At 37.5% G+C, this 24880-nt stretch overlaps 1 protein-coding gene across 2 annotated transcripts; it reads left to right on the top strand.

Annotated features, from left to right (window-relative positions):
• Positions 1–13566: 13566 nt before the first annotated feature.
• Positions 13567–24428, top strand: LOC104220115 (protein ROOT HAIR DEFECTIVE 3-like). 2 transcript variants are annotated; one of them, XM_009770929.2, is made up of 23 exons: positions 13567–13795; positions 14451–14600; positions 14934–15000; positions 15083–15185; positions 15776–15846; positions 15949–16012; positions 16085–16150; positions 16265–16312; positions 16397–16459; positions 16548–16604; positions 16793–16951; positions 17033–17101; positions 17287–17378; positions 19346–19424; positions 19740–19905; positions 20528–20652; positions 21237–21499; positions 21588–21684; positions 21785–21946; positions 22118–22222; positions 22614–22708; positions 22816–22912; positions 23692–24428. In XM_009770929.2, the coding sequence occupies exons 1-23, from the start codon at positions 13792–13794 to the stop codon at positions 23941–23943; spliced, it is 2454 nt and encodes an 817-aa protein (XP_009769231.1). In that variant the 5' UTR covers positions 13567–13791; the 3' UTR covers positions 23944–24428. The 2 variants fall into 2 exon arrangements, with proteins under 2 accessions (XP_009769231.1, XP_009769230.1); XM_009770928.2 differs by lacking the exon at positions 13567–13795 and having other exon boundaries at positions 14441–14600.
• Positions 24429–24880: the final 452 nt, after the last annotated feature.

The following is a 24880-nucleotide window of genomic DNA, read 5'->3' as shown; positions in this document are numbered from 1 at the left end:
CTTCTAGCTCGAGGGGGCTCATAGGTCATTCAACCAATCATATATGCTTCATAGGTCCCACAACACTATTGTCCCCATGTTGTTTATGTCGTGGCACCGCCTCCCTATGCGGTGATGAATGCGCAATCTTACCCGCGGCCACAATATCATATAGAAAACCAAGCTTTACCTCCCAAAAATGTCCATCCTTACCAAGCTCCATATAATCCTCAACCAAATGATCCCCAATACAATCCTCGCCCAAGAGAGCCTTTTAGAAATAATCAGTTCACCTATATTGGTGAATAGTATTCAAGTTTGTTCCAAAAACTAATCAGACTAGATCTACTGCAGCCAGTGGCCCCGAACCGGCCGAACCCCGAGTCCCCCTCGCAGCGAGCTGATGTTAGATGTCAATACCACTCTGGAACAGTGAGACACAGTACAGAGGACTGTTGGACCCTCAAGTAAAAATAGCACGGTATAGCCAGTTTTCGGACTGGTTATTCAAAAATAGCCAGCATTTACGAAGTCAGTGAAAAATAGCCATTATTTTGCTGCAACAGAGACATGTCCAGCATAATATACTAGAGTTCGGTGCACCTGTGTATGAACTTCAGCATATTATGCTGGACTGGTATACTTTGCTAACTCTAGTATAACATACTGGAAACTGGAGCACTGGTGCTCCAAACTCCAGTATATTATACTGGATAATTATACTTGTTGGAACTCCAGTATATTATGCTGGAGTTCTAGTGTACTTATGTTGGAACTCCATCATATTATGCTGGAGTTCCAACATACTTATCTTGGAACTCCAGTATAATATGTTGGAGTTCAAGCATACTTATGCTGGAACTCCAGTATAATATACTGCCGTATTTTTCAGGTTTTGAACAGTGTTTTTGCTTAGATTTATCTTTACATGAAAAATAGCTAAATTTCGATTACTTTTGAAACTGGCTATCTTTGAACGACCAATTGTAAATCTGGCTATTTTTGAATCTCTCCCGACCCTCAAAAGGGCAGTTGAAGATTTGATTGAAGCTCAAAGAATTATTTTTCACGATGAAGAAGCTCTTGATGTGATGAACAATCTGTTACCTGTACACAACAGCGGGCCAATAGTCGGAATGATTTGTGAAAATGAGGAATTTGATCCGGCACTTAAGGTCGTTGCAGCCATTGCCGAGACAGAAGAAAAGCCAAAAAAAAACGATCGCCAAGCCTGAAAGTTCCCTATCAGACGGGAGTCTCGGTAGCCAGTCTTGTTATCCTTTCTGCGTCCGGATTATCTCAAGGTGTGATCCAGATGTTTTACTTTATTGTCTTACTTTCCGATGTAAACTCTTCTATCTTCAAAAATTGAAAAAAAAATCATCAAAAATCAAAAATATCTCTTTTCTTAGTCTTGTCACTTTTCTTATTTTTCTTTTCAGTTCTATTAAATACAGATTTCAATAATATGACATGCTTGCGGACTTCATACCTAGATCCTGAAAAGCTGTCAGACCTCGAAGTAATGAATCAAGAATTAGATCACAATGAAGACAAGTTTAAGGAAATAAAACAAAGATTTGGAACAGTTGAAGGAAAGTTGGTTCCAGATTGGAAGGGTCCATACATTGCAACAAGAGTACTGCCAAAAGAGTGTGTTGTACTTGGGACACATCGAAGGAAATGTCCTTGAAACAACTACCAATGCAAATGCAGTCAAAAGGTACTATGTTGGATCCTCTATATAGCATTAATGTTCTCCGGTTGGGATAAAGAAGGCTTTCTTTCTCACTATCCAAACACTTAACCCTTTGCAAACCCATTTGAGCAGGTTACTCTTCTTTGATTACCCTCTTTGAAACCTGAAAGTGTTATTGAAAAGAAAAAAAGTGGAAAATGAAATTAAAAAAAAAAGAAAAAAAAGGAAGAAAAAGAAATGAAAAAAGAAAAAAGAAAAAATAAAAGAGGAAAAAGGAAACGAAAAAGAAAGAGAAAAGAAAACAAAACAAAACAGAAAAACAAAAGAAAAAAAAATCAAAAATAAATTGTTTGAACTACGTTTGACTTGATTCCGAAAGGATACGTAGGTAGTCTCTTTTTGGGGTTCAGTCACACTAAAATAAAAATCCAAATTCCCCCAAAAGTGAATATGGGGCAGATGTTATAATGGTTTGCCTGAAAGGTTCTAAAGTTGTAATTCAGTCCAAACTATTTTACCCTAAATCCTGTTCAAGTCATTCCGATCAATCAGTAAAAATGTCCAAAATTGGAGGATACAGCTACTTGGACCTGATGCAATCAAATGAGAAAGTCTTATTAGTGAAAACACACACGGGCACCGTGAGGCGACAATAAGTAAAGAAATAAAATGAGAGAGTCTTATTGGTGAAAACTCACACGGGCACCGTGAGGCGACAGTAAGCAAAGAAATCAAAATAAGAGAGTCTTGTTAGTGAAAACTCGCAAAGAGAACTATAAGGCGATGATGATTAGAGAAATGAGAGAGGTCATCTCGTGAAAACCGGCAAAGGGCTCCCCTAATCGAAAAGAGGATTCTCACAGCCATCAGCATCGACAGAGTCCTAGCTAGGTTTCTCGATTTTGAGGCAAAAGTTGTGATGAATTTCTGAGAGTCAGATGGTTTACACAGATCGGGCATCCAATCCAAAAGGCATGTCATGTTCATTGAAGTCTGCATGTACTCCAGATAAGTCTTTCTTTCCTTTTCTTAAAAGGGACACTTTTTGTTTTAAACTCATTATCCATTCCATTGTTTGTTTTCTTTGAATCCTTTTCGGTTTAACTCTGTTACGAAACTAAGACAAAGAAATGATGGTAAGTCTGATTTAAAGGGTTCTCATTTGGTACAAGCTAATATTAAAAAAGGCACCCAGCCTCGTCAGGGGGCATAAGTCTACCTCGACTGGCCATGACGGCCGATGCTTTGAAATCAAAACTCTTAGAAGGAGAAAATCAAATTGAAGTGCCTATAAAGGCAAATGAAGTTGAAAAGGTTGAGTCCATGTGGCCAACCATCTCGGCAAAAGTTTGGAAAGCTAAGTTCTCCAGAAAATAATACAGAGCAGTCAAGTATCTCGGTGCCACGCTGACAAAATCGGTTCTTTGACGGCAGTGGTCGCGAATCAAACTACTCAAGGCATCCAGGCCACAAACCAACCACCACTTTGAAAACTCACAATTTTTTCTTTGTTTGAATCAGGAACAAAGCATGCAGAATGGTGACACTAAAAGAACGAATATCACCAAATGTAAGCTTCTTAAAATCTCCATTTTCTTTTACTTTCGGCATACATCACTATTGTTCACACCTCCTATTTTTACGTAGCTTAACCCAGTTAGAACCTTTTCGCCTAGGGGGATCCACCTCATAGTTCCGGGTAGAAGTACTCTTCGCTCAGGTTGTTTTTACGCAGCTTAAACCAGGTAGAACCTTTTCGCTTAGGGGGATCCAGCTCATAGTTCCGGGTAGAAGTACTATTCGCTCAGGTTGTTTTTACGAAGCTTAACCCAGGTAGAACCTTTTCGCCTAGGGGGATCCAGCTCATAGTTCCGGGTAGAACTCTTCGCTCAGGTTGTTTTTACGCAGCTTAACCCAGGTAGAACCTTTTCGCCTAGGGGGATCCAGCTCATAGTTCCAGGTAGAAGTACTATTCGCTCGGGTTATTTTTACACAGCTTAACCCAGATAGAACCTTTTCGCCTAGGGGGATCCAACTCATAGTTCCGGGTAGAAGTACTCTTTGCTCAGGTTGCTTTTACGCAGCTTAACTCAGGTAGAACCTTTTCGCCTAGAGGGATCCAGCTCATAGTTTCGGGTAGAAGTACTTTTCGCTCAGGTTGTTTTTACGCAGCTTAACCCAGGTAGAACCTTTTCGCCTAGGAGGATCCAGCTCATAGTTCCGGGTAGAAATACTCTTCGCTCAGGTTGTTTTTACGCAGCTTAACCCAGGCAGAACATTTCTGCCTAGGGGGATCCAGCTCATAGTTCCGAGTAGAAGTATTTTTCGCTCAAGTTGTTTTTATGCAGCTTAACCCATGTAAAACCTTTTCGCCTAGGGGGATCTAGCTCATAGTTTCGGGTAGAAGTACTCTTCGCTCAGGTTATTTTTACGTAACTTAACCCAGGTAGAACCTTTTCGCCAAGGGGGATCCAGCTCATAGTTCCGGGTAGAAGTACTCTTCGCTCAGGTTGTTTTTACGCAGCTTAACCGAGGTAGAACCTTTTCGCCTAGGGGGGTCCAGCTTATAGTTCCGGGTAGAAGTACTCTTTGCTCATGTTATTTTTACGCAGCTTAACCCAGGTAGAACCTTTTCGCCTACAGGGATCCAACTCATATTTCTGGGTAGAAGTACTCTTCGCTTAGGTTGTTTTTACGCAGCTTAACCCAGGTAGAACCTTTTCACCTAGGGGGATCCAGCTCATAGTACCGGGTAGAAATAGTCTTCGCTCAGGTTGTTTTTACACAGCTTAACCCATATAGAACCTTTTCGCCTAGGGGATCCAGTTCATAGTTTCAGGTAGAACTCTTCGCTCAGGTTGTTTTTACGTAGCTTAACCCATGTAAAACCTTTTCGCATAGGGGGATCTAGCTCATAGTTTCGGGTAGAAGTATTTTTCGCTCAGGTTGTTTTTACGCAGCTTAACCCAGGTAGAACCTTGTCACCTAGGGGGATCTAGCTCATAGTTCCGGGTAGAAGTACTCTTCGTTCATATTTTTTTTACGCAGCTTAACCCACGTAGAACCTTTTCGCCTAGGGGGATCCAGCTTATAGTTCCGGGTAGAAGTACTCTTCGCTCAGGTTATTTTTACGCAGCTTAACCCATGTAGAACTTTTTCGCCTAGGGGGATCCAACTCATAGTTCCGGATAGAAGTACTCTTCGCTCAGGTTGTTTTTACGCAACTTAACCCAGGTAGAACCTTTTCGCCTAGGGGGATCCAGCTAATAGTTCCGGGTAGAAGTACTCTTCGCTCAGGTTGTTTTTACGCAGCTTAACCGAGGTAGAACCTTTTCGCCTAGGGGGATCCAGCTCATAGTTCCGGGTAGTACTCTTCGCTCAAGATGTTTTTACGCAACTTAACCCAGGTAGAACCTTTTCACCTAGGGGGATCCAGCTCATAGTTCCGGGTAGAAGTACTATTCGCTCATCTTGTTTTTACGTAGCTTAACACAGGTAGAACCTTTTCGCCTAGGGGGGATCCAGCTCATAGTTCCGGGTAGAAGTACTCTTCGCTCAGGTTGTTTTTACGCAGCTTAACCCAGGTAGAACCTTTTCGCCTAGGGAGATCCATCCAGCTCATAGTTCCGGGTAGAAGTACTCTTCGCTCAGGTTGTTTTTACGCAGCTTAATCCAGGTAGAACCTTTTCGTCTTGGGGGATCCAGTTCATAGTTCTGGGTAGAAGTACTCTTCGCTCAGGTTGTTTTTACGTGGCTTAACTAAAGCAGAACCTTTTCTCCTAGAAGAATCCAGCTCATAGTTCCGTGTAGAAGTACTATTCGCCTAGACTTAGTTTCTATAGCTTAACCTAGGTAGATTCTTTTCCGCCTAGGGGATCCAGCTCATAGTTCCGGGTAGAAGTACTATTCGCCCAGATTTAGTTTCTACAGCTTAACCCAGGTAGATTCTTTTTCGCCTAGAGGGATCCAGCTCATAGTTCCGGGTAGAAGTACTATTCGTCCAGGCTTAGTTTTTACAGATTAACCCAGGTAAAATCTTTTCGCTTAGAGGGATCCAACTCATAGTTCCGCATAGAAGTACTTATCGCTCAGGCTTATTTCTACAGCTTAACCTATGTAAAACCTTTTTGCCCAAGGGGATCTAGCTTATAGTTCCGGGTAGAAGTACTCTTCACCCAGGCTTAGTTTCTACAGCTTAATTCGGGTAGAACCATTTTCGCCTAAAGGGATCTAGCTCATATTTTCGGGTAAAAGTACTCTTCTCCCAGGCTTAGTTTTCGTAGCTTAACCCATGTAGAACTTTTTCGCCTAGGGGGATCCAGCTCCTATTTCCGGGTAGAAGTACTCCTCTCCTAGACTTAGTTTTCGTAGCTTAACCTAAGTAGAACCTTTTCGCCTATGGGGATCCAGCTCCTATTTTCGGGTAGAAGTACTCTTCTCCCAAGCTTAGTTTTCATAGCTTAACCCAGGTAGAACCTTTTCGTCCAGGGGAATTCAGCTCCTATTTTCGGATAGAAGTAATACAGGGCGCCATCCCCTGATTACACATCCTTTTCCGTAATACAAGGTGCCAACCCCGGTTACATTCCTCCTCAGTAATTCATGGTACCATCCCCTGGTTACATTCCTTTCAGTAATACAGGACGCCAAGCCCTGGGTACATATCCTCACATAGCTAGGTTATACGGTTGTCTTTGTTTTCCTTTTAATAAGTTAGATAGTTTATAGCTTTCTCTAATAACTCACAAAATTTTTCTAGTGCAAACTAGGGCTGAATTTTTTTTCGTTTTGTTCATCTGTTGATGGCTTTACAGGCCCCGCCGTAAAGCACAAGTGATGATTGAAGCTTGTAGTTTCAGTTTCTCATCAGAATAGAGAAGTCTTTCGATCACATAGTTGGAGTTAGCTTTGATAATGTGCCAGCAACCCAGCTTCTCAAGTTTCACTTTGCCAAATTCTGAGCAGCAAATCAAGCAATCGAAAATGAGCCATAATCTTTTCTTCAATGGCGTCAAGATCCAATCTGAGGTCAACACAAGCATGCAGGACAAGAATCAAGATTTGACGCATAGATAGGAATTTGGTAACTCTTAGCTATTAGACATATATAGCTACCCTTTTTTCTTCTTTCTTTCGATGTAAGAAGCAAGTGACGGTAAAACAACAACAACAACAACAACAGTATTAACTCAGGTGTTCGGTAGTCTTAGCTACCACATTTTCTTGAACTACACACGACCTAATTCTTTTATAACCCGAGATATGTAGGCCGTCCAAAACCAGGACTCCGTTGCACCTTATCTTTTATTTCTCTTCCTTTTTAATAACGATTTGATAAAAAATCAGTCACATGGCTCACCTTGTCTTTGCGTTAAAACTCTTCATGTTTTCAAGCAAAGAGGAGCATGTTATGAGCGCCTAATTTTTGACCATGCTTGAACTTTTCCAACTCTCCCTTACTAAATAAACTATATCACAACACAAAGTTAAAAAGGGAGGAGGAAAAACAACACGAATGAGAGATTTGCTTTTGAAAGGATGGAAAATAACAAAAGTCAAAAAGGGAAGAGGAAAGAGGGGGGCAACATGAGAAAAAAGGGGGCATCTTTTGAAAAGGAGGAAAACAACAACAACAACAACAACCCAGTATAATCCCACTTAGTGGGGTCTGGGGAGGGTAGTGTGTACGCAGACCTTACCCTTACCCTGAGGTAGAGAGGCTGTTTCCAAATAGACCCCCGGCATCCTTCCCTCCAAGAACTTCCCACCTTGCTCTTGGGGAGACTCGAACTCACAACCTCTTGGTTGGAAGTGGAGGTTGCTTACCATCAGAGCAACCCCTCTTGTCTAAGGAGGAAAAGAACGTTGAAAAAATAGGAAAGAATTTTGAAAAATTGGAAAAGCAATTTGAGAAGGAGAAAAATGGAGCACCTAAATTTGATTATTTTTGGACCGTAGCTACACCACGTTTTTCTTCTTTATATTTTGGTTCTTTATATCAATCAGTAAAAAATCACCTTTGAAAGGAGGACACTCTATCTTACATTACAGAGAGATATACACACAAAAAGAGAAAAAAATCAGTAGCTATATGATCCTTTAACAACTGAAATTTAAGAGCTTTGTGATTATTATTTGAGTGCAAAAACTTTTGAAAAAAAGAATAAGAAAGATCCCTTAGGCACTTTGTGAACTCGATAGCTACGAGTTTCAAGCATCTCTGTTGAGTTTTTGGGCTGTTCTTAACATTTGAGTTGTTGTTGTTGCTGCTGTATGTTGCTGCTAAATTTTTGTTACTGTACTGATGTATTTTATTATTTTGCAAACCAGGTAACTTTCAAATTCTTATATTGCAAATTCTTTGTGATAATAAGAAGGATTTGATCCCGGTCTGGATTGACGGAACATGTTAGATTCGATTATTTATTGCTTCAAGATAAATGTTATATTAGTCTTATTATCGTGTAAATCTTTTAAAAATTAGTTAAATTAACTTTTCTCCTCTATGTATGTGATTGAAATTGCATTCTTTTAAGTTTACTTAGATTAAGGGAAAGATAAATACCTCATTTTTAACCATACTTGTTTAGTTTGAGATTTTTTATGTGAATTACTTTTAAGGTACATGTATAATTAGTTGGAAATATTATATTAGTCCTTAAGAAATAATTGATTAAGGAGATAAAAGAGCAAATATAACAAATAACATGTAAGTCTCGCTTGTGAAAAACAATTTTAGTTTGGACATTAACGTGAAGAAGAAATTTAGGCTTAGAAGAATACTCTATATTTTTTTATTTTGTGTTGTTTTGATCTTTGAGGTTTTAAAGCAACATGGGTCAAATAAGCTAAAATCTTCAGGCCCATCGATAATAGAAAGTAAGATGGCTTTTTTTTAAAATCAATAATTTGTCTTTTGTTAGATAAAATAAGTGACCCAACATGAAAGTTTAGCAATAACTTACCTAGATTTAATATCCAGCATTAGTTAAAAAATATATATATATTTAATAGTATTTTTTTTTGTCGAATAAGTAATAGTAAAAAAAGAGTTTAAGCTTTCTTCATAATTTTTTTTTTTAACGATAGGCAACTAGTAGGCGCGTTTTGACAATTTAATATTATTCAAATATTTTTATTTTAATAAATAAAAGGGACAGAGGAAAATCATAAAAATCAAATAAATTACAGTTTATCCAAAATTAATTTAAGCCAAATGTAGTCAATAAAGCAACCGTGCTAGAACCATGGGACTCGGGGAATGCCTTACACCTTCTCCCTGGTCAACAGAATTTCTTACCCGAACTTTATTTTTGCAGACCGATAAAAAATATAGTCAAACCTTCCTTTGACTAGGGATTCAAATAAAATGTGACTTGGAACACCTAAAAATCAATTCCAAGTGGTGACTCTGTAAATAAAATAATCCCTACTGAAGTTTTTCACTTTAATTGGAAAAACTCTTTAACCCACAATCCATAACATGCATATCTTTTGGAGGGGTAAAAAAGGGGTGTGACAAGCATCAAGACTATCCTCCAGAAAGAAGGATAGATTTGGCCGAGCGTCACTCGATATTTGTCACAAAAATCGAGGATAACCGGAACTATCTCCGGGGGAGAGGATTCAGAGAAATCTGCAGGACCCAAAGTGAACGAGTAAGTATACACGTGAAGGAAGCCAGCCTTGTGATCCGTTATATTTTCATCAGGGTTGGGAATCTCTACCTCCATTGCCTCGTTCCATCGACAGTTTGTCTTCACCGTCTATATGTTGGTCACGACACTAATTTATCGGGACACGTGTTCACATCGGCCTGGTGTGGATGAAGTGGTATCGATGGTAAAATCCTTCGACATATCAAGCTTTGAGGGAGTACATTGTTCCAAGGTAGATACCGCTCTGGGTTTCCCCTTAGATTTCTGAGATGAAGAGGCAGCCTCGTCTTTTCGAGGATCGTCTTGGAGGTTCTAGCCATGATGATGGTGAAATTTCTATGAGAAAGCAAGAAGAAATGATGCAAGTAGGGATGGGTTTGGCTTTGCAAATCTGAAGTAGTTGGGAAAGTGAAAGTATCCAAAAATTGGCGTCTTATAGGAGCTGTGTGAGAAGCGGAAGGGACGAATTGGTAGCGGTTCGTGGGCTTTTCGATAGTCGCGTCTGACGGCGACCCTTGCGCGGTTTTTTGGGTTTGGCATTTAATGCTCTGGTAGGCTGACGTCACAACGATGACGCCCTCGGGTTAAAAGCTCATAATCGTTTCTCATCGCTCCTCTCTAAGAAACGCAGGGACTATCTGTATACGGTAAAATCGGAGAGCCCAATTTCTCAACATCGAGGCACCTCAGAAAACCATCTCGAAGTCCCGAGGCTACAAGATTATGATCGATTCTCCTCCCTCGAGGTTCGTCGAGGCCCGATCTTAGGACGACATTGACCTCGGCCACAGTAGAAATGGGGAGTTCCCAAGGCACAAGGCTAGGATTGACAGGACTACCCTATCCCTCAATCAGGGTGTCATCTAGCTGACCAATCCTTTTATCTTTGTAATTAATATATTTTGTACTATGTTGTGATTATCCTCCTATATAAAGGGGATCCTCATCATTTTGTAAAGCTCTGTTGTTGCTCCAATTTCTCCACACAAAATATAAAAGAACATTCTCTTTCGTTCTCTAACATATTCTCTTGACATTATTGCTCACATTTATTATCTTCATTATTGTTCATCATTTATTGCTTATCATTGGCCATAAAGAGCCTCCGTTAATTCTATTATAACTGTTAGCCGTATTCCGACCCCTCCTCGATAGCTCCCTGCCAAGCTCCGGAATCGACCTCGAGGCCCCGAATCGACAGGCTCTAGGCCCCGATAATTGGCCCAATGGTTCGATTATCGCCCTATACCTAACTCTTATTTCGTTTGTAAGTCTCACATACGTAGTATCGACTGCTTAACAACTAGCATAAAAATAGATCATGTATTTTTAGAATCCCATAAACAAATTAATTGTTATTACAATTTTTGCGGTAAACAAGTCTTAATCATTTAGTATTCAGATCTTATTACACATCTTAATATTCGTGTATTCAGATTCAAATATCTTAATCTTAATACACATCTCGATATTCATATATATATTAAGATTCATACGTCTTAATCTTAAAAAGAACAAATGAGCCCTTAGTTTGTGTGTTTCATAAAGAGAACAATCAGCCCCTAATTTTTGCTTTTGACAAATATAAACGGACTGGGTATAAAAGTCGTGGAGTGACAAATTGACAAGATGACCCTCTAAAGTTTATCAAAAGCATATAATACTATAATATAATGAGATTAAAAGGAGAAAATAAATAAATAAATTTGAGGGACTAATTGAGTTAATCGCTTTCGGACCATTTAAAATCGGAGGGAGATCACAACTCACAAGTACCGATTAACAGGTCCTTGGGAAATAGGAGTATAATACTTTTATAACTCTAATCTTTACAAAATTGAGGGAATGTTTTGGTCTAAACTTTAAAACAGTTGAATTCTTAATGACGTGGATCACATTCGAAAGGAGAAAATGAGAAAAATAATTCTAAAGTTTTGGGTAGGTTCAAAATTATTCCTTAAATATATTTTTAAATATTTTTGATACTTTAAATTTGTTAAAAGTGAGCATTTTCGGTCCATATAAAATATTTAATAAACACTAAATCCAACAGGAACTTGGAAAAATGATTTAACATTGTACTTATATTTGGAGGTGCATTTTTTTTATTTGTAATATTTTTGGTCTATTTTTAGAGTTTGGTGCAGCTTCTGCAAAATTTTAAATTTATTTTTTATGTCTGCTGCAATTTTTGATGTTACATAAGATTTGATCGTACTTTTCTGGTATTTATGTATTATTTTTCAATAATTCTTATTAAATCTAACAAATGAAATTTGCTAAATAATAAACGAAACAATTTTTTTTATATATTTTTACATTCGATAACTTAGAGATCAAAATTGCTTAAGAATGTCTGTAAGGACAGCATAAAAAATATAAGGGATTATTTTTGTAGTAAATTTTTTCTATTCAAAAGTGTGACAGCATTTCCCAAATCATTAAATGGCGTGCGCCCATACGCGCCGTCCGATGGGCATCGCTCTTTTTCTAAAAAGCTTAGATGGGCGGTTTGTGGGCCTCATGTCGGTGCTTACCCGGTCATCTTATTAGATGTTCATCACTACTAAGTACTATTTTCCTTTTGTCTTATTATTTTAATAAACTTATTATAGCTGGTTTGGTGAAACTACAAAAATCAATTTATTTTTGCAAAAGTAATTTTAATGAGAAATAATTTATGTTTGATTAATTAATTTAAAAAATACTTATAAGCAGTAATTAAATCTAAACTTTTAAAAATTACTTTTAAGTGTATTTTTCTCAAAGTGACTTTCAAAGTGTTTTTGGAGATAAGTTATTTTTTTTGTTTCTCCAAAACTATTTTTACTTTCTACTCAAAATTACTTTTTTCTACTAAAAATTTGCTAAATATTTTAATTTTTAAAAATATTGTTAGCTTCGAAGAAGTTTGGCTAAACAGCTGGGAGTACTTTTAACTTTTATATTTTTAAAAGTGTTCGAATTAAGCCGTAAAGTCCCTTGGGCGATATTCGATAAAATTGAAAAGAGAAGTAAAACGGTGAGGCGTTGTGGTAATTGGTTTGAGCCAGTAAAAGCTTTTACTACCTTTTACCTACTCATGAAATGATGATTCTTCAACTAAACAAATTCCATTTCCCATGGTTGATATGAAAATCAAATAAATATTGAACTGTACGTTTTGCGCATGTTCTACTTTTTTTTAATTTAAAAACATTGGACTATTAGGTGCAGTAGCATCTTAAGTTCACGAAGAAAAAAAACTAATATATATATAATATATATTTTGTACTGGTTTATGAAGGCATTTGTTGTAAATTTGGAATTAATAGTTATCTTCCACCAAAAAATGAAAAAAACTTGCATATTATGCAACATTTAATTCTATGTTGTTATCCTCTTTGCACTTTTATCATTGATCTAATAGGCAACTATGAGGGATGAAAGACGGATTAAATATAAATTTTAGTATTTTCTTTATATTCACTCATGAAAGACGGAGTTCCTCTTTTGAAAGGTTAAATCATATATCTTCTTCTATTTATTTTGTCAAAAAAAAGAAGAGAAAACAGAAAGTAATGTACTCTTTTTTGAAAAACTTCAAAAATCTCATATAGATCACTCACAAAAATTTAAAAAATAATCCAAAATTATATTCATGTCCAAACAACAACAACAACGACCCAATGTAATTTCACTAGTGGGGTTTGGGGAGGGTAGTGTGTACACATACCTTATCAGGGTAGAGATGCTGTTTGCGATAAACCCTCGGTTCAAGAGAGACAATATATCAGTAACATCAATAAAAACATAGAAAGAAATAACAACATTACAAGAACATAGGTAAAAAATAAAATAACCAGTAAATAAAGCCCGTTACTAAGAGGAAAGAAAGAGTAATGTGAACTCAATATTAACTACTAGAGACAAAATCCTAACATACTAACCTTACTCTGGTGCGTCGGACAAATATGTAGAACTACCTCGTAACCTATAACCATAATAGTTGACCTCCACAACTTTAATTTTGAAATACCATTTTCACCTAATTTTTTTTTCGAAATCTTACCATTCTCATGTTCAAACGCCCACTTAGTTAACAAAATAGCCTATTTGTATTTTCAACCAACCAATAAAAAATTGACTTTTTTTGTTAAGAGGACGAAAAGGGGGAAAAAAGAACTCCTAATCATAAAAGAAAAAGAAAAAAAGAAGGTGTTATAAGCAACCACCATTTTCCTAACCTCTGCAAAATTTTACTGCTATTGTATTGTTGTTTTTGTTTTGGCTTAAGCCTACTTTTCCCTCTGTTCATCGGATAGTCCAGCGCACTTTTTAAGACAACGAAGAGGGGGCGTTGCTCCCATCTGAGATCGATCGCACTTTGTTTACTCTCCTTTCCCTTGTTCAAGTTTCAACTCTTAGCGATCTTCTCTTCTCCATTTGATCCAACGAGCTCTCGCTACTTCTCAGATGGGTATGCTCCTCTACTTTCTCATCTTCCGATCCATTTTATACTACTATCAAACCCCCCCTAAATTTAATGATCCATTTACTCATTTTGTATAACCGAATGCTATTTATTAATGGGTTTTCACGGTTTAGCCCTTTTCTTGGGTTTATTTAGAAAGATTTTTTTTTTCTTTTTTTTTTGATAAGTAAGGTAAATTTTTTTGGCTATTTGTTTATTGGGTCTTTGATTTCTGTTAAATCTTGATCTTGATTGCTTGGTCTTTGTTGATTGCATTTGATTATTTATAGTTCTTTTGGTAGACTGCAGTTTGTCTAATTGTTGGACTGAAATTGAATTGCTTTTGATTTGGTGATTTAGTAGATGTAATTGGGTTTACAGCTCATACATGCCCTCCAGTTGGAATAGTTTCGTTGCTGAAGATTAACTACTTTAGAAAGTATTTTGTTTCGAACTGACACAGAAGAGTAAAATTCCTTTTTTTTAATTGCTATTTATCGATGGAGTTAAAAATGTTATCCACTTAATGTAGCCTGATCGACTTTCAGCTTTTCTGCATCAGCTTTTTATGAAGTATTATGGTACTTTATTGAAGGTTATTATGCTGTTCATGTTCATAAGTTGGGTTTTTGTTAACTTCTTTATACTCTAATGCTTTCAGATAATAAGGATGGGTGTTGTTCAACTCATCTCATTGACGGGGATGGTGGCTTCAATGTTGCCGGAGTTGATAACTTCATGAAGGAAGTTAAACTGGCAGAATGTGGTCTTTCATATGCTGTAGTGTCCATTATGGGCCCACAAAGTAGCGGTATGAATTTTTTCTTGAGAAACTTAATAGCTATCATCCATTTACCACTTTGGAATATCATGACTTCAATTTAGCTTGGTGAAGCTAGATGAACAATAGGTCCAGAACTCCAAATCAAAATCATATTTTTATGTCCATGCCTGTGAGTGCCTCATGTCTTTGACGAATACCGGAACTGATCCACGTCTTTGAAAACCTCAAGTCTTATCCCCTCCTCTTTTGTCAGGGTTTCCTTATTGCTTCCTATGCTAATCATCATTTAATGTTCTTTTTGGAATCAATGCTATTATATTGTTTTGCCAATACTGACAAAATTCAACCGGGATAATGCAGGGAAGAGTACACTGTTAAATCATCTTTTTCGTACTAACTTTAGAGAGATGGATGCCTATAAGGGAAGGTATGTATTTAGTGTATCATTTTATTTGCTAGATTTCTGCTCTTTCATTGCAGATGAGCTGACGGAACTAAGTGTTTTCTAGGTCACAAACCACGAAAGGTATTTGGATGGCTCGGTGTGTTGGCATTGAACCTTGCACCATTGTTATGGACTTAGAAGGAACGGATGGTAGAGAACGAGGAGAGGTGTGTTGAGAATACTTAATATAAGATGATTTACTTTAGCTTTGTTGGTCCATTATTTATATCGTGTGGCATATTATCCTTATAGCATTTTCCCAAGTTTTGAACACCTTTGATAAGGGTTCAGATGACAGGTGCCACTACGGAACAGTTTTTTTTCTTTCTTAAACTTGTTGATAAATAAAGTGGCCATCTGTTTATTTGACATCCCCTCTTTCCAGTGTCCTGTATTACATTAGAAGTTAATAGATCCTACATCTCACCCTATAAAGATTAGTTTCAAGTCTTTGTAGCTTCCTCTTTGTAGTATCATATGACAAACTCATTGAGTAAATTTAGACATTTTTCAGTAGATTCTGGTCTATTGAGATCTTTTACCTTGCATGTCCACTGTTCTTTGTGTTAATAGTAGCAGTGTGTCCGAACTTGTGTATAGATTTATTGCTTGAGATATTGGTAAGTGGGAGCCATAATCTATTATGTGATTAATTTGGACCAGACCAAATTTGAGATGGTCCCTGCTTATCCTTGGTTAGGTGGAATAACTAATAATTGAGCAGATCTTTTCTCATTCAGGCTTTATGTTTTTTTAGGATGACACTGCATTTGAAAAGCAGAGTGCTCTATTTGCACTTGCTGTTTCTGATATAGTGCTTATCAACATGTAAGTTCTTCTATTCCGTGAAATAGATAGTACATTGACTTATGGTAAATTAAAACCAGAAAAGAACTATGCATTGGTGGCTCAAAAGTTTTAAAAATTCAGGTGGTGTCATGACATTGGTCGTGAGCAGGCTGCAAATAAGCCTCTTTTGAAGACTGTTTTCCAGGTAAAGTACAGAGAGGCTTCTTTTTCTGAATATTCCTTCCGGATGTTTTATTACTTACTTTATCTTGAACAGGTTATGATGCGGCTATTTAGTCCGCGTAAAACGACATTGATGTTTGTTATTCGTGACAAAACAAGGGTAAGGTGCCTTCTTCTCTCATAAATGTTTTAACAGGTTAAGGAAATTCTGCCATTTATAAAACTGCAGGTCCTGTGAGAACTAAGTTGGTCGTTTTTTCACTTTTATTTGTAGACTCCCCTCGAAAATTTGGAACCTGTTCTAAGGGAAGACATTCAGAAGGTACCATATTCATGATTTTCTTATTATGTGTCTCCTTCTGAACTCTACATTTTCGATTTTATCATACTGTTCTGGACTTTGTAGATATGGGATTCTGTCCCAAAGCCGCAAGCTCACAAGGAAACACCGTTAAGTGAGTTTTTTAATGTGAGTGGCAGTAAAGTTTGATCTGCTGTTACTTTCTTGCTGTCTATTTGTCTGCTCATGGATTTAGTGAAATTGACTGGATATCCAGGTCGAGGTCGTGGCTCTTTCTAGTTATGAAGAGAAGGAAGAACAATTCAACGAGCAGGTATATGAAAATTGTATTTTTTGAGAATTCGGTGATTATTATATGTTCCTTTATTAGTGGTTCATATCCACTTATCTTATTTGGTTATTTTGTCTAGGTTGTAGCCAGTAATCAAATTAGAAGATCTACTATTTTGTTTAATTAACTCTGGTTTACTTGTTTGCGTCCCTTCTTGTTTCTTTTTTAAGGTGGCTAATCTAAGACAACGGTTCTTTCATTCTATTGCACCTGGTGGGCTTGCTGGAGATAGGCGGGGTGTTGTTCCTGCTTCAGGCTTTTCATTTAGTGCACAACAGATATGGAAGGTTATAAAGGAGAACAAGGACCTTGATCTGCCTGCCCATAAGGTTATAACCCGAAGATCTACTGCTATTGAGTTATCAGTTATCCATGTATTTCTGACATACACAATTTTGATCTTATTGCAGGTTATGGTAGCTACTGTGCGCTGTGAAGAGATTGCCAATGAAAAATATGCTTCTTTCACCACAAATGAGGTACACAAAATTGTTGAGGATTATTTAAATTATACCTTGTTCTATTTTGTCTACTATTTTAAAGATCACCGTTTTTTTTTTTTGGTAATTTAAATTTTTATTACCAGAGTGAAATATGTACAAGTCTAACAAACCCTTCACTAAAAGATCGCTGCTTAATTGTAAAGTAATTAACCTTGTTGTAGGAATGGTGTCAATTAGAAGAGGCAGTACATTCTCACTCCGTACGGGGCTTTGGACGGAAGCTCAGCTCAATTTTAGACACTTGTCTATCAGAGTAAGGACAATACTTTCATGCGGTGTAGAATGGTTCTTCTAGAAAGAAATGAATAATGTCTGGATGCTAGTAATTTTCATGCATGAAGCTCATCTGTAGTGGATGCTCCTAATGTGATATTTCTTGCCTTCCAGAAGGATGCATATAAGCATTCTTGTGGTTAAAGCAAGGAGCATAAAAGGAGAATATAGCTGATCACCACATTTTCATCTTATTTGATAAAGCTTATGGTATTATGAAAAACTACGAGAAGAGTATAACATTAAGAGAGTTGAGGACCAAAGAAAGACTGATTGGTTTTTCTGAATTTTAGCTGTCTAGTTTCTCTGCAGGAATGCTTAAATTAGTATTCTTATCATGTGGTTCTCCCTTCTTTGATTATCTGATTGTACCAGTTTAAAGATTAAGGTGTTAACCCTCAGGAGTTGGGCTGGTGGCAATTGACTTGAGCCTTGGGGTTTGCTCCCTTTCAAGGTCTCAAGTTCGAAACCCACTTGGTGCAAACAATTTCTGAGGGCCATCGGACCGGGTAAAACCTGAATTAACCGTGGTGCACTTGCGGAAAACTCCTTGCCGAGGGCCTGTGCACCCCCGGGATTAGTCGGGTCTCGAAGAGACTCGGACACCCGGTGCAAATAAAAAAAAAAAAGATTAAGGTGTTGGAGAAGGCAATGCTGGTGGAGCATGGTGTTTATATTGATGATACACCAGAACTATGTTTGAAGTTGTGGTGGACCTTATGTTCGTTTAGCATCATTGTTGGAAGCAAAGAGATTTGGATGGCTAGTTTATATTGTCTTCTATATGTCGTGCTAGAGTGAAGGTTTCATTTTTTTCTTTTGATAAATAGTTGTAAGGGGTTATTAGGTATGTGGATATTGTGGTCGGCTATGGATGATCCACCATCCCACTGTGTTTTTGTATCTGCATTCACTCTCCGAGTGGAGTGAAATTCTTGGGGTTGTGTGCATAATATCCCTCAGAATATTCCTACAAAAATGATTACTTAAACTTAGGGTATAAAATAAAGGAAGCAAACTGTTCTCTCAGTGTTCCTCCTTCCGTCCATCTTCTCGTCCTTTGTAGCATCGGAGAACTCCTCTGGTGAACTGCTTTTTCTTTTTCTTCCTCCCTACACCCAGCTCTAATCTCCCTTCGTCCCACTCTACTACTCTTCTTTTATGGGCTCATATGCTCTCTTTCTCTATGTTCTTTTTTCAATTCTTCTCCTAGACTAATGATGATGGCCTGGTAATACTGCTGCCATGCCCCAGGGGTTTGTGGTCTAGTGGTAAGAGTGCAACGCGTGATATGTGGGTTAGGAGGAAATCACAGTCTGCCGTAGACAAAAGCCTGGTATTTAATTGGAGAAGGGTAGAGGGGTGGGCCCATTATCCACTGATTTTAGAACCTTGCGCCACTGGCGCTCGGGGATTTCTTGGTTATTAAAAAAAGAAGGTAATACGGCTGCTACCCTGCCTGGCATTCTGCTGGTCCATTTTTTAAAAATAAATTTTATAAATTTGTTTGTTCCTTATTTTTTTAGGCTTTCTATATCAAAACAATCGATCAGCTACGCCTGAATCATAAATTAGTTGGGGTCCTACTATGTGAATCCTTTGTATCCATCCACTCTTGGCTCTTTTTATTCTAATATTAAATAATTTATTTTAAGGAAATTAGGAGTTTTTTGAACTTAGAAGTTCTCTGAATCTCAAGTCACTGCTAAGGCTAAAAACACCAAGCTTTAGATTTGGTGCTAAATGTAACATAAGGTCCACCCCCGGATAGTTTATACATTGTCTTGTATATCTCGTGCTAGATTTGAAATGTAGAGTATTTTTTTGCTGAACTCATTTCTTCTTACAATTTTTCTTCCTTGGTATGTATATTATGATTGTCTTCATGCATGCATATTTACATTATAAGTAGGGTGCACATGGAAAATAAGATTTTCTTCTCCTCAGATATGATGCTGAGGCTACCTTCTTTGAAGAAGGGGTTAGATCCTCAAAGCGAAAGCAGTTGGAAGAGAAATTGCTGCAGGTACCGGGCTAGGCTTTGCTCTCTCCTAAACTTGTTTTACTACATACACCCAACCTTTGGGTATATTCCCTGCATTAAGCTTTCTAATTTTGATGATTGACCAACCAAACTTGCTGGATTCCTGTGTGTTTTATAGAGATATCTTCGGACTTCTTAGAGTCAACCAAATATATTCACATGCTAAATTTCTAATTTAATTGTACTCCTTGAGCTAATGATGTAAATGCTTTTTCTCTCTCACTCTAGAAAAACACTAATGCTCTCTCATTTTTTTGATTGCGATCATCTCCTGATTTATCCTTGCTTCTGTTGTAGCTTGTCCAACCAGCCTACCAATCTATGCTGGGACACATACGATCTGATACTTTTGAAAGATTCAAAGAAGCATTTGATAAGGCATTGAAAGGGGGTAAAGGGTTTGCTCTGGCTGCTCGTGAATGCACCGAGTCTTTTATCTCCCGGTTTGATGAAGAATGCACAGGTATAGGCTATAACCTGCCCCTGCTGTTACTGGTTTACCCCTCTCGATCTATATCTTTTCCTCTGAGGAGGGAATATTATCCTTCGCGTCCAACCCCTTCCCCCAGGTCATAAAAAAGATTGAGGAATAGCAACTTTCTAGGAATTAACTTGTAGAGCTGACAATTTTTTTTTAGTTGAAGTAGTTGCTTGCTAAAGATTATTTATTGAAATGTTCACTTAGGTTTGGAGGGTAAATTTCTTATGTTCTTGTGTTGCTGTACTTACCCATTTCTATATCTTCTTGGATGCATGTAATTTGAACTGCAATGACTGTTGACATATTCTTCTTCCCCTCTCTTGGAGAAATAGCAACTTCTCTGACTGGACATACCAAGCTAGAAAAGAATTTTTGCAAAGAGATTGCTGTATCACTTGCTGACTTTCAGCATTTATAGGAAACTAGCACTTGTAAATACTTTTCCTTGTGAATACTTTTCCTTGTAAATACTTTTCCTTGTAGTTAATGAAATGCCCTAAGATTGGAAAGCTTTAATGGGTGATAATTGGTGTGGGGAGTGAAATGTTGAGCTTAGTTTAGCAGCTTGCTTTTTGAAATTGACAGCTGATGCATTATTTTGTAGATGCTATTATCGACCAAGCAAAATGGGACTCATCTAGAGTGAGGGATAAGCTGAGGCGTGATGTAGATGCTCATATTGCTGAAGTTTGTACCGCCAAGCTGTCTGAAGTTACATCCCTCTATGAGGTATGAAGTTTGACAACCTCTATAGTTTAGTATTAGTTCTCTTGTTGTGGCTATCACCTGTCTTCTCCTTGTATAGTTTGGAGATCTTCACTTCTTGAGCTAACTATTGAGGTTGACTAGGCTCAAGGCTCATTTTCTTAACATTATATCAGAACCAGACCCAAACTTAGACCCAAACATATCCCCGTTGTGTCATCCAGTGTTAGACCCTTATGTTATTCACGCACCATATGTCCAACTTGCTTGGACAATCCTCACCTCATTTAACTCCTCCTCTTAACTTTTGGGAGGATTTAGGTCCAAAGTCTATTATATTAAACAACATTAATGGCAAAAATTGTAGGAACTTACCTCAATTTTTGTAGTATTCTGTTCTAGGATTTTGAGGTGAAAATGAGGGCATTGGATATACATGGGAAGTTTAATTTTTTCCCCATCAATAAGGGAACATGCCATTACTTGGTTGCATCTGATAGCTGAATGGCTGGTGCAACATTTTTTTTTGACAAACCGCATGGACCACTTGAGATTCTTTTTTTTTTAAATATAGATATGCTGGAACTGATGAAATATTTGTTGTCTAGACGAAACTGAATGAGGCATTAGCTGGACCTGTTGAGGCTCTTTTAGATGGAGCTAGTGATGATACATGGCCAGCAATAAGAAAACTGCTTCAGCGTGAGACTGACACAGCAGTCTCGGGTTTTGCTGCTGCACTTTCTGGTTTTGAAATGGATGAAGAAAGTAGGGATAATATGGTTTTCCGATTAAAAGATTATGCACGTGGAGTAGTTGAAGCAAAGACAAAGGAAGAAGCTGGAAGGGTCTTGATTCGAATGAAGGACAGGTGTGGACATGAGTTGATCTTGTTCTACTGCTCTGACATAAATTATTTGTAACACTAAGTACTATGCTGAGCTGAAAATTATTGTCAGGTTTTCAACATTATTCAGCCATGATCAGGATTCAATGCCACGGATTTGGACTGGCAAGGAAGATATTCGAGCAATTACTAAAACTGCGCGATCAGCTGTATGATTGACTGAAATAAACTCTCCTTTTCTTGATGTATGGTTTCATGCTTCAATTATTACCTTTAAGTTTGTGCTGACTTCTTTCAATTTTCTCCCAGTCTCTGAAGCTCCTGTCAGTTATGGCCGCAGTTCGCTTGGACGATGAGGGTGATAATATAGACAAAACACTTTCCCTTGCTCTTGTGGATGGAAGAGCAGGTGCTTCTTCCGCAAGGAGCATTACATCAGTTGATCCTCTGGCCTCTAGCACTTGGAATGAGGTAATTGGCTTACTTATGTTGTTTGTCTTGGAAGCTATTTGTAAGCAAAAAAAATGTGTTCAACAAAAAGGGGAAGACAAGATTCTTTCCCTTTTTGTATGATGAAGTAATCTTTGCATGGTGTAGTTCAGCCCATAAAAATTTTCATCTTGTGGTCAATTTATAATGCAGGTCCCTCCATCAAAAACATTGATTACTCCTGTCCAGTGCAAATCTTTGTGGAGACAATTTCAGACAGAGACTGAATATGTTGTTTCACAAGCCATTGCTGCTCAGGCAAGATATTTAGATGCTATTGTGCATCTCTCTCTGCTTTTCTCATAGTTCATTCTTGTATATGCTTGTCTGATTGTCGGTTATATATGTTCCAAAAGTTTCAATAATAGTAGAAGATACAGAGTGATGCTGCTGGGTATTTCCAGTAAACAATAGGATTAGAACATTTGGAGTGAAATCTTGTCCATTGAACATCTGAGATTTGATTTTTGCATCAAAGAGTGGGATGTAATGCGTGGAGGTTGATTGTCTTTCATGCTATGTGCGTGAATTCTGATTTTGAGTGCTGAAAAGTTGGAGAGTACCTAACTACCTTTTTGTGATATCCCGGCATTAATAATCTTGCCTTTTGTTCTTGATTGCTTCTGATTTTCTTTTATTCAACTTTCAGGAGGCTAGCAAGAGAAATAATAACTGGTTACCACCTCCATGGGCAATTGCTGCCATGGTGATTTTGGGATTCAATGAATTCATGACACTTTTAAGGTATCCTTTCTGACTTGTAGTTCATGATTGCCCCTCACTCCCCTCCCCAGTTTTTACAGCATAACATGTTTTAACTCATAGCTCATGTTGGGTTTTACTTTTTCCAGAAATCCATTATATTTGGGGGTTATATTCGTCGCCTATTTGCTATTTAAAGCCCTTTGGGTGCAGTTAGACATCTCAGGCGAATTCCGCAATGGAGTTGTAAGTATTGAATTTGATATTCCTAGAGTTCTAATGTTTGTGTACTAGAAGCAATTCAACCAAATTTCCTAATTTAAAAAAAGGTAATTCAACCAGATAACTGTTACAAGCTCATGTTCGTCGCTTCTTAGAAGATTATTTGAATAATTTTTTACACTCTTTAAAGGCAACAGTGATGATTTTCAGTTGCAAGTGACATTCTAATAATCCTTTTTGACAAAGTTACAAAAAGAGAATTAATGAAGTTTTGATCTTTCCAGTGGTGCTTCAGTTTGTTAGTTTATTTTCCTGGAGATGTTTTACTACGTTAGGCAACAACTAGGGAAAGGAAGAGAAATTTAGTTTCTCTACTTTGCTTGGTTTGGGTGGAAAACAAGAAAGAAAGAGGAAAACATGTGACTTTTCCTTCTCGTAAAAAGTAAATTTGTGAGCCGGAAGGGAAATGATTCTCTTTCATTTTCTTTTCTATTAGAATCATTCATTTTCTTTTCTATCATCCAAACAAACACCGCAACAGAAAGGAAAATGGTGGTATAACTTTTCCTTTCTTTCTCTTCATTTCTCTAGTTTCCAAGTTATGCAAAAGAAGTATACCTTTAGGTTCACGGTCTTTCGTTTTTTTTTTTTTTGGTTTACCACCTGGTGTCGGGTACCCGTATTGGAGCCCCTATTAATCCCAGATTTGCGCCCACGTAAGACCCATTAAAGGAGGATGCGCTCCCTACTAGGATCTTTTTCATTATTATCTCATTTGATGTGATCTTTATGCTTTTTGGCAGCTTCCTGGAGTTCTCTCCTTATCCACGAAGTTGCTTCCTACAGTCATGAATCTTCTTAAAAAACTAGCAGAGGAAGGACAAGGGGTGGCAAGTGGTGAACCTCAACGTAACCCTGCCGTTGCATCAAAGAGCTTCCGCGGTAGCTCTAGCACGAATGATAGTGGTGATGTATCAACAAGTGCTCCATCCGAAGTAACTTCAGAAAATGGAACAGAATACTCTAGCTCCTCGTTACATGACAAAATGCAGTAAGTTATTGTTTATAAAGCCTTTCTTATTCTGCGACAGCAAAGTTTTTATGCTCATCCGGATGATATATGGTGCGCGATTCTGCCTGATGGCTTTCACCTTTAGAGGCAAAGCATGTGTGAAGAATCAGAAACTAAAGGCATTGATTTTTGTAAACTGGGGCTTGTGTTGTCATGAAAGAAGTCCCCACTGAATAGGTTGTGTTTTAGTTTTCTTTTCTTTCTTTTTCTTATTAACCTTGTGCCCACTTTTGCCCCAGCTTATAGATGTCAGTTGATTTCTTTTGTTGGTAAACTAAGAGGGTCCTCCTTTTCTGGCTTTGTTTTTTCTCGTTCTCCTGTTTGCCATCAAATTTTTTCTTATGAGAAGCATAATATGATGTCTGTATTTTATTTATGGATAAGCGACAGAAAAATGTCAAACTATACTCTAATGAGATGGGATTTTCGTCTGTCATTAGAAAAATTATAGAAATGTTTCCAGCTTCAGTTCTCTGATTCAGACAATATTCTTGTCTATAAAAAATGATTTTAAAGAAAGAACAATTAGGGTGATATTTTATAAGAAGTATTGCTTATTGTTTACCCTCCCATCCGTTTGTTTTTTTTTTTCCAAAAAAATTGTCCACTATATAGTGGATTGGGGAAGGGAAAAATGTGAGACTTTTATCCCTTAGACTATAAGTACTGACGGTCAGTATATTTCTACTCGTTTTCTAATGAATTACTCTCTCTTTTTAATTTAAATGACTCATTTTCCTTAGAGAAATTTTTACAAACCACTATTATTTAGTGGTTATTAGCAAGCTGTTGCTACCATTTACTATATTACTTCCTATAGCTATATTTTTAATTTTGCTAGAGTGTATTCGATGTATTTAAGCTACTCGGCGTGAAACATGGGAGTGCAGCTAGGCAATTATTGTATTTGACTGTATTCA

The sequence above is a fragment of the Nicotiana sylvestris genome, chromosome 3 (assembly GCF_000393655.2).
Source record: "Nicotiana sylvestris chromosome 3, ASM39365v2, whole genome shotgun sequence".
NCBI classification, from domain to species: domain Eukaryota; kingdom Viridiplantae; phylum Streptophyta; class Magnoliopsida; order Solanales; family Solanaceae; genus Nicotiana; species Nicotiana sylvestris.
The sequence above is the reverse complement of the archived record's forward strand: the minus strand, read 5'-3'. Positions and strand labels throughout refer to the sequence as shown.

Coding starts and splice junctions, on each gene's coding strand:
- LOC104220115 (XM_009770928.2), top strand. CDS start 14,441: ATGCTTTCAGATAATAAGGATGGGTGTTGTTCAACTCATCTCATTGAC. Junction 16,151..16,264: donor TTATTCGTGACAAAACAAGG/GTAAGGTGCCTT, acceptor TTTTATTTGTAG/ACTCCCCTCGAAAATTTGGA. Junction 19,425..19,739: donor TGGAAGAGAAATTGCTGCAG/GTACCGGGCTAG, acceptor CTTCTGTTGTAG/CTTGTCCAACCAGCCTACCA.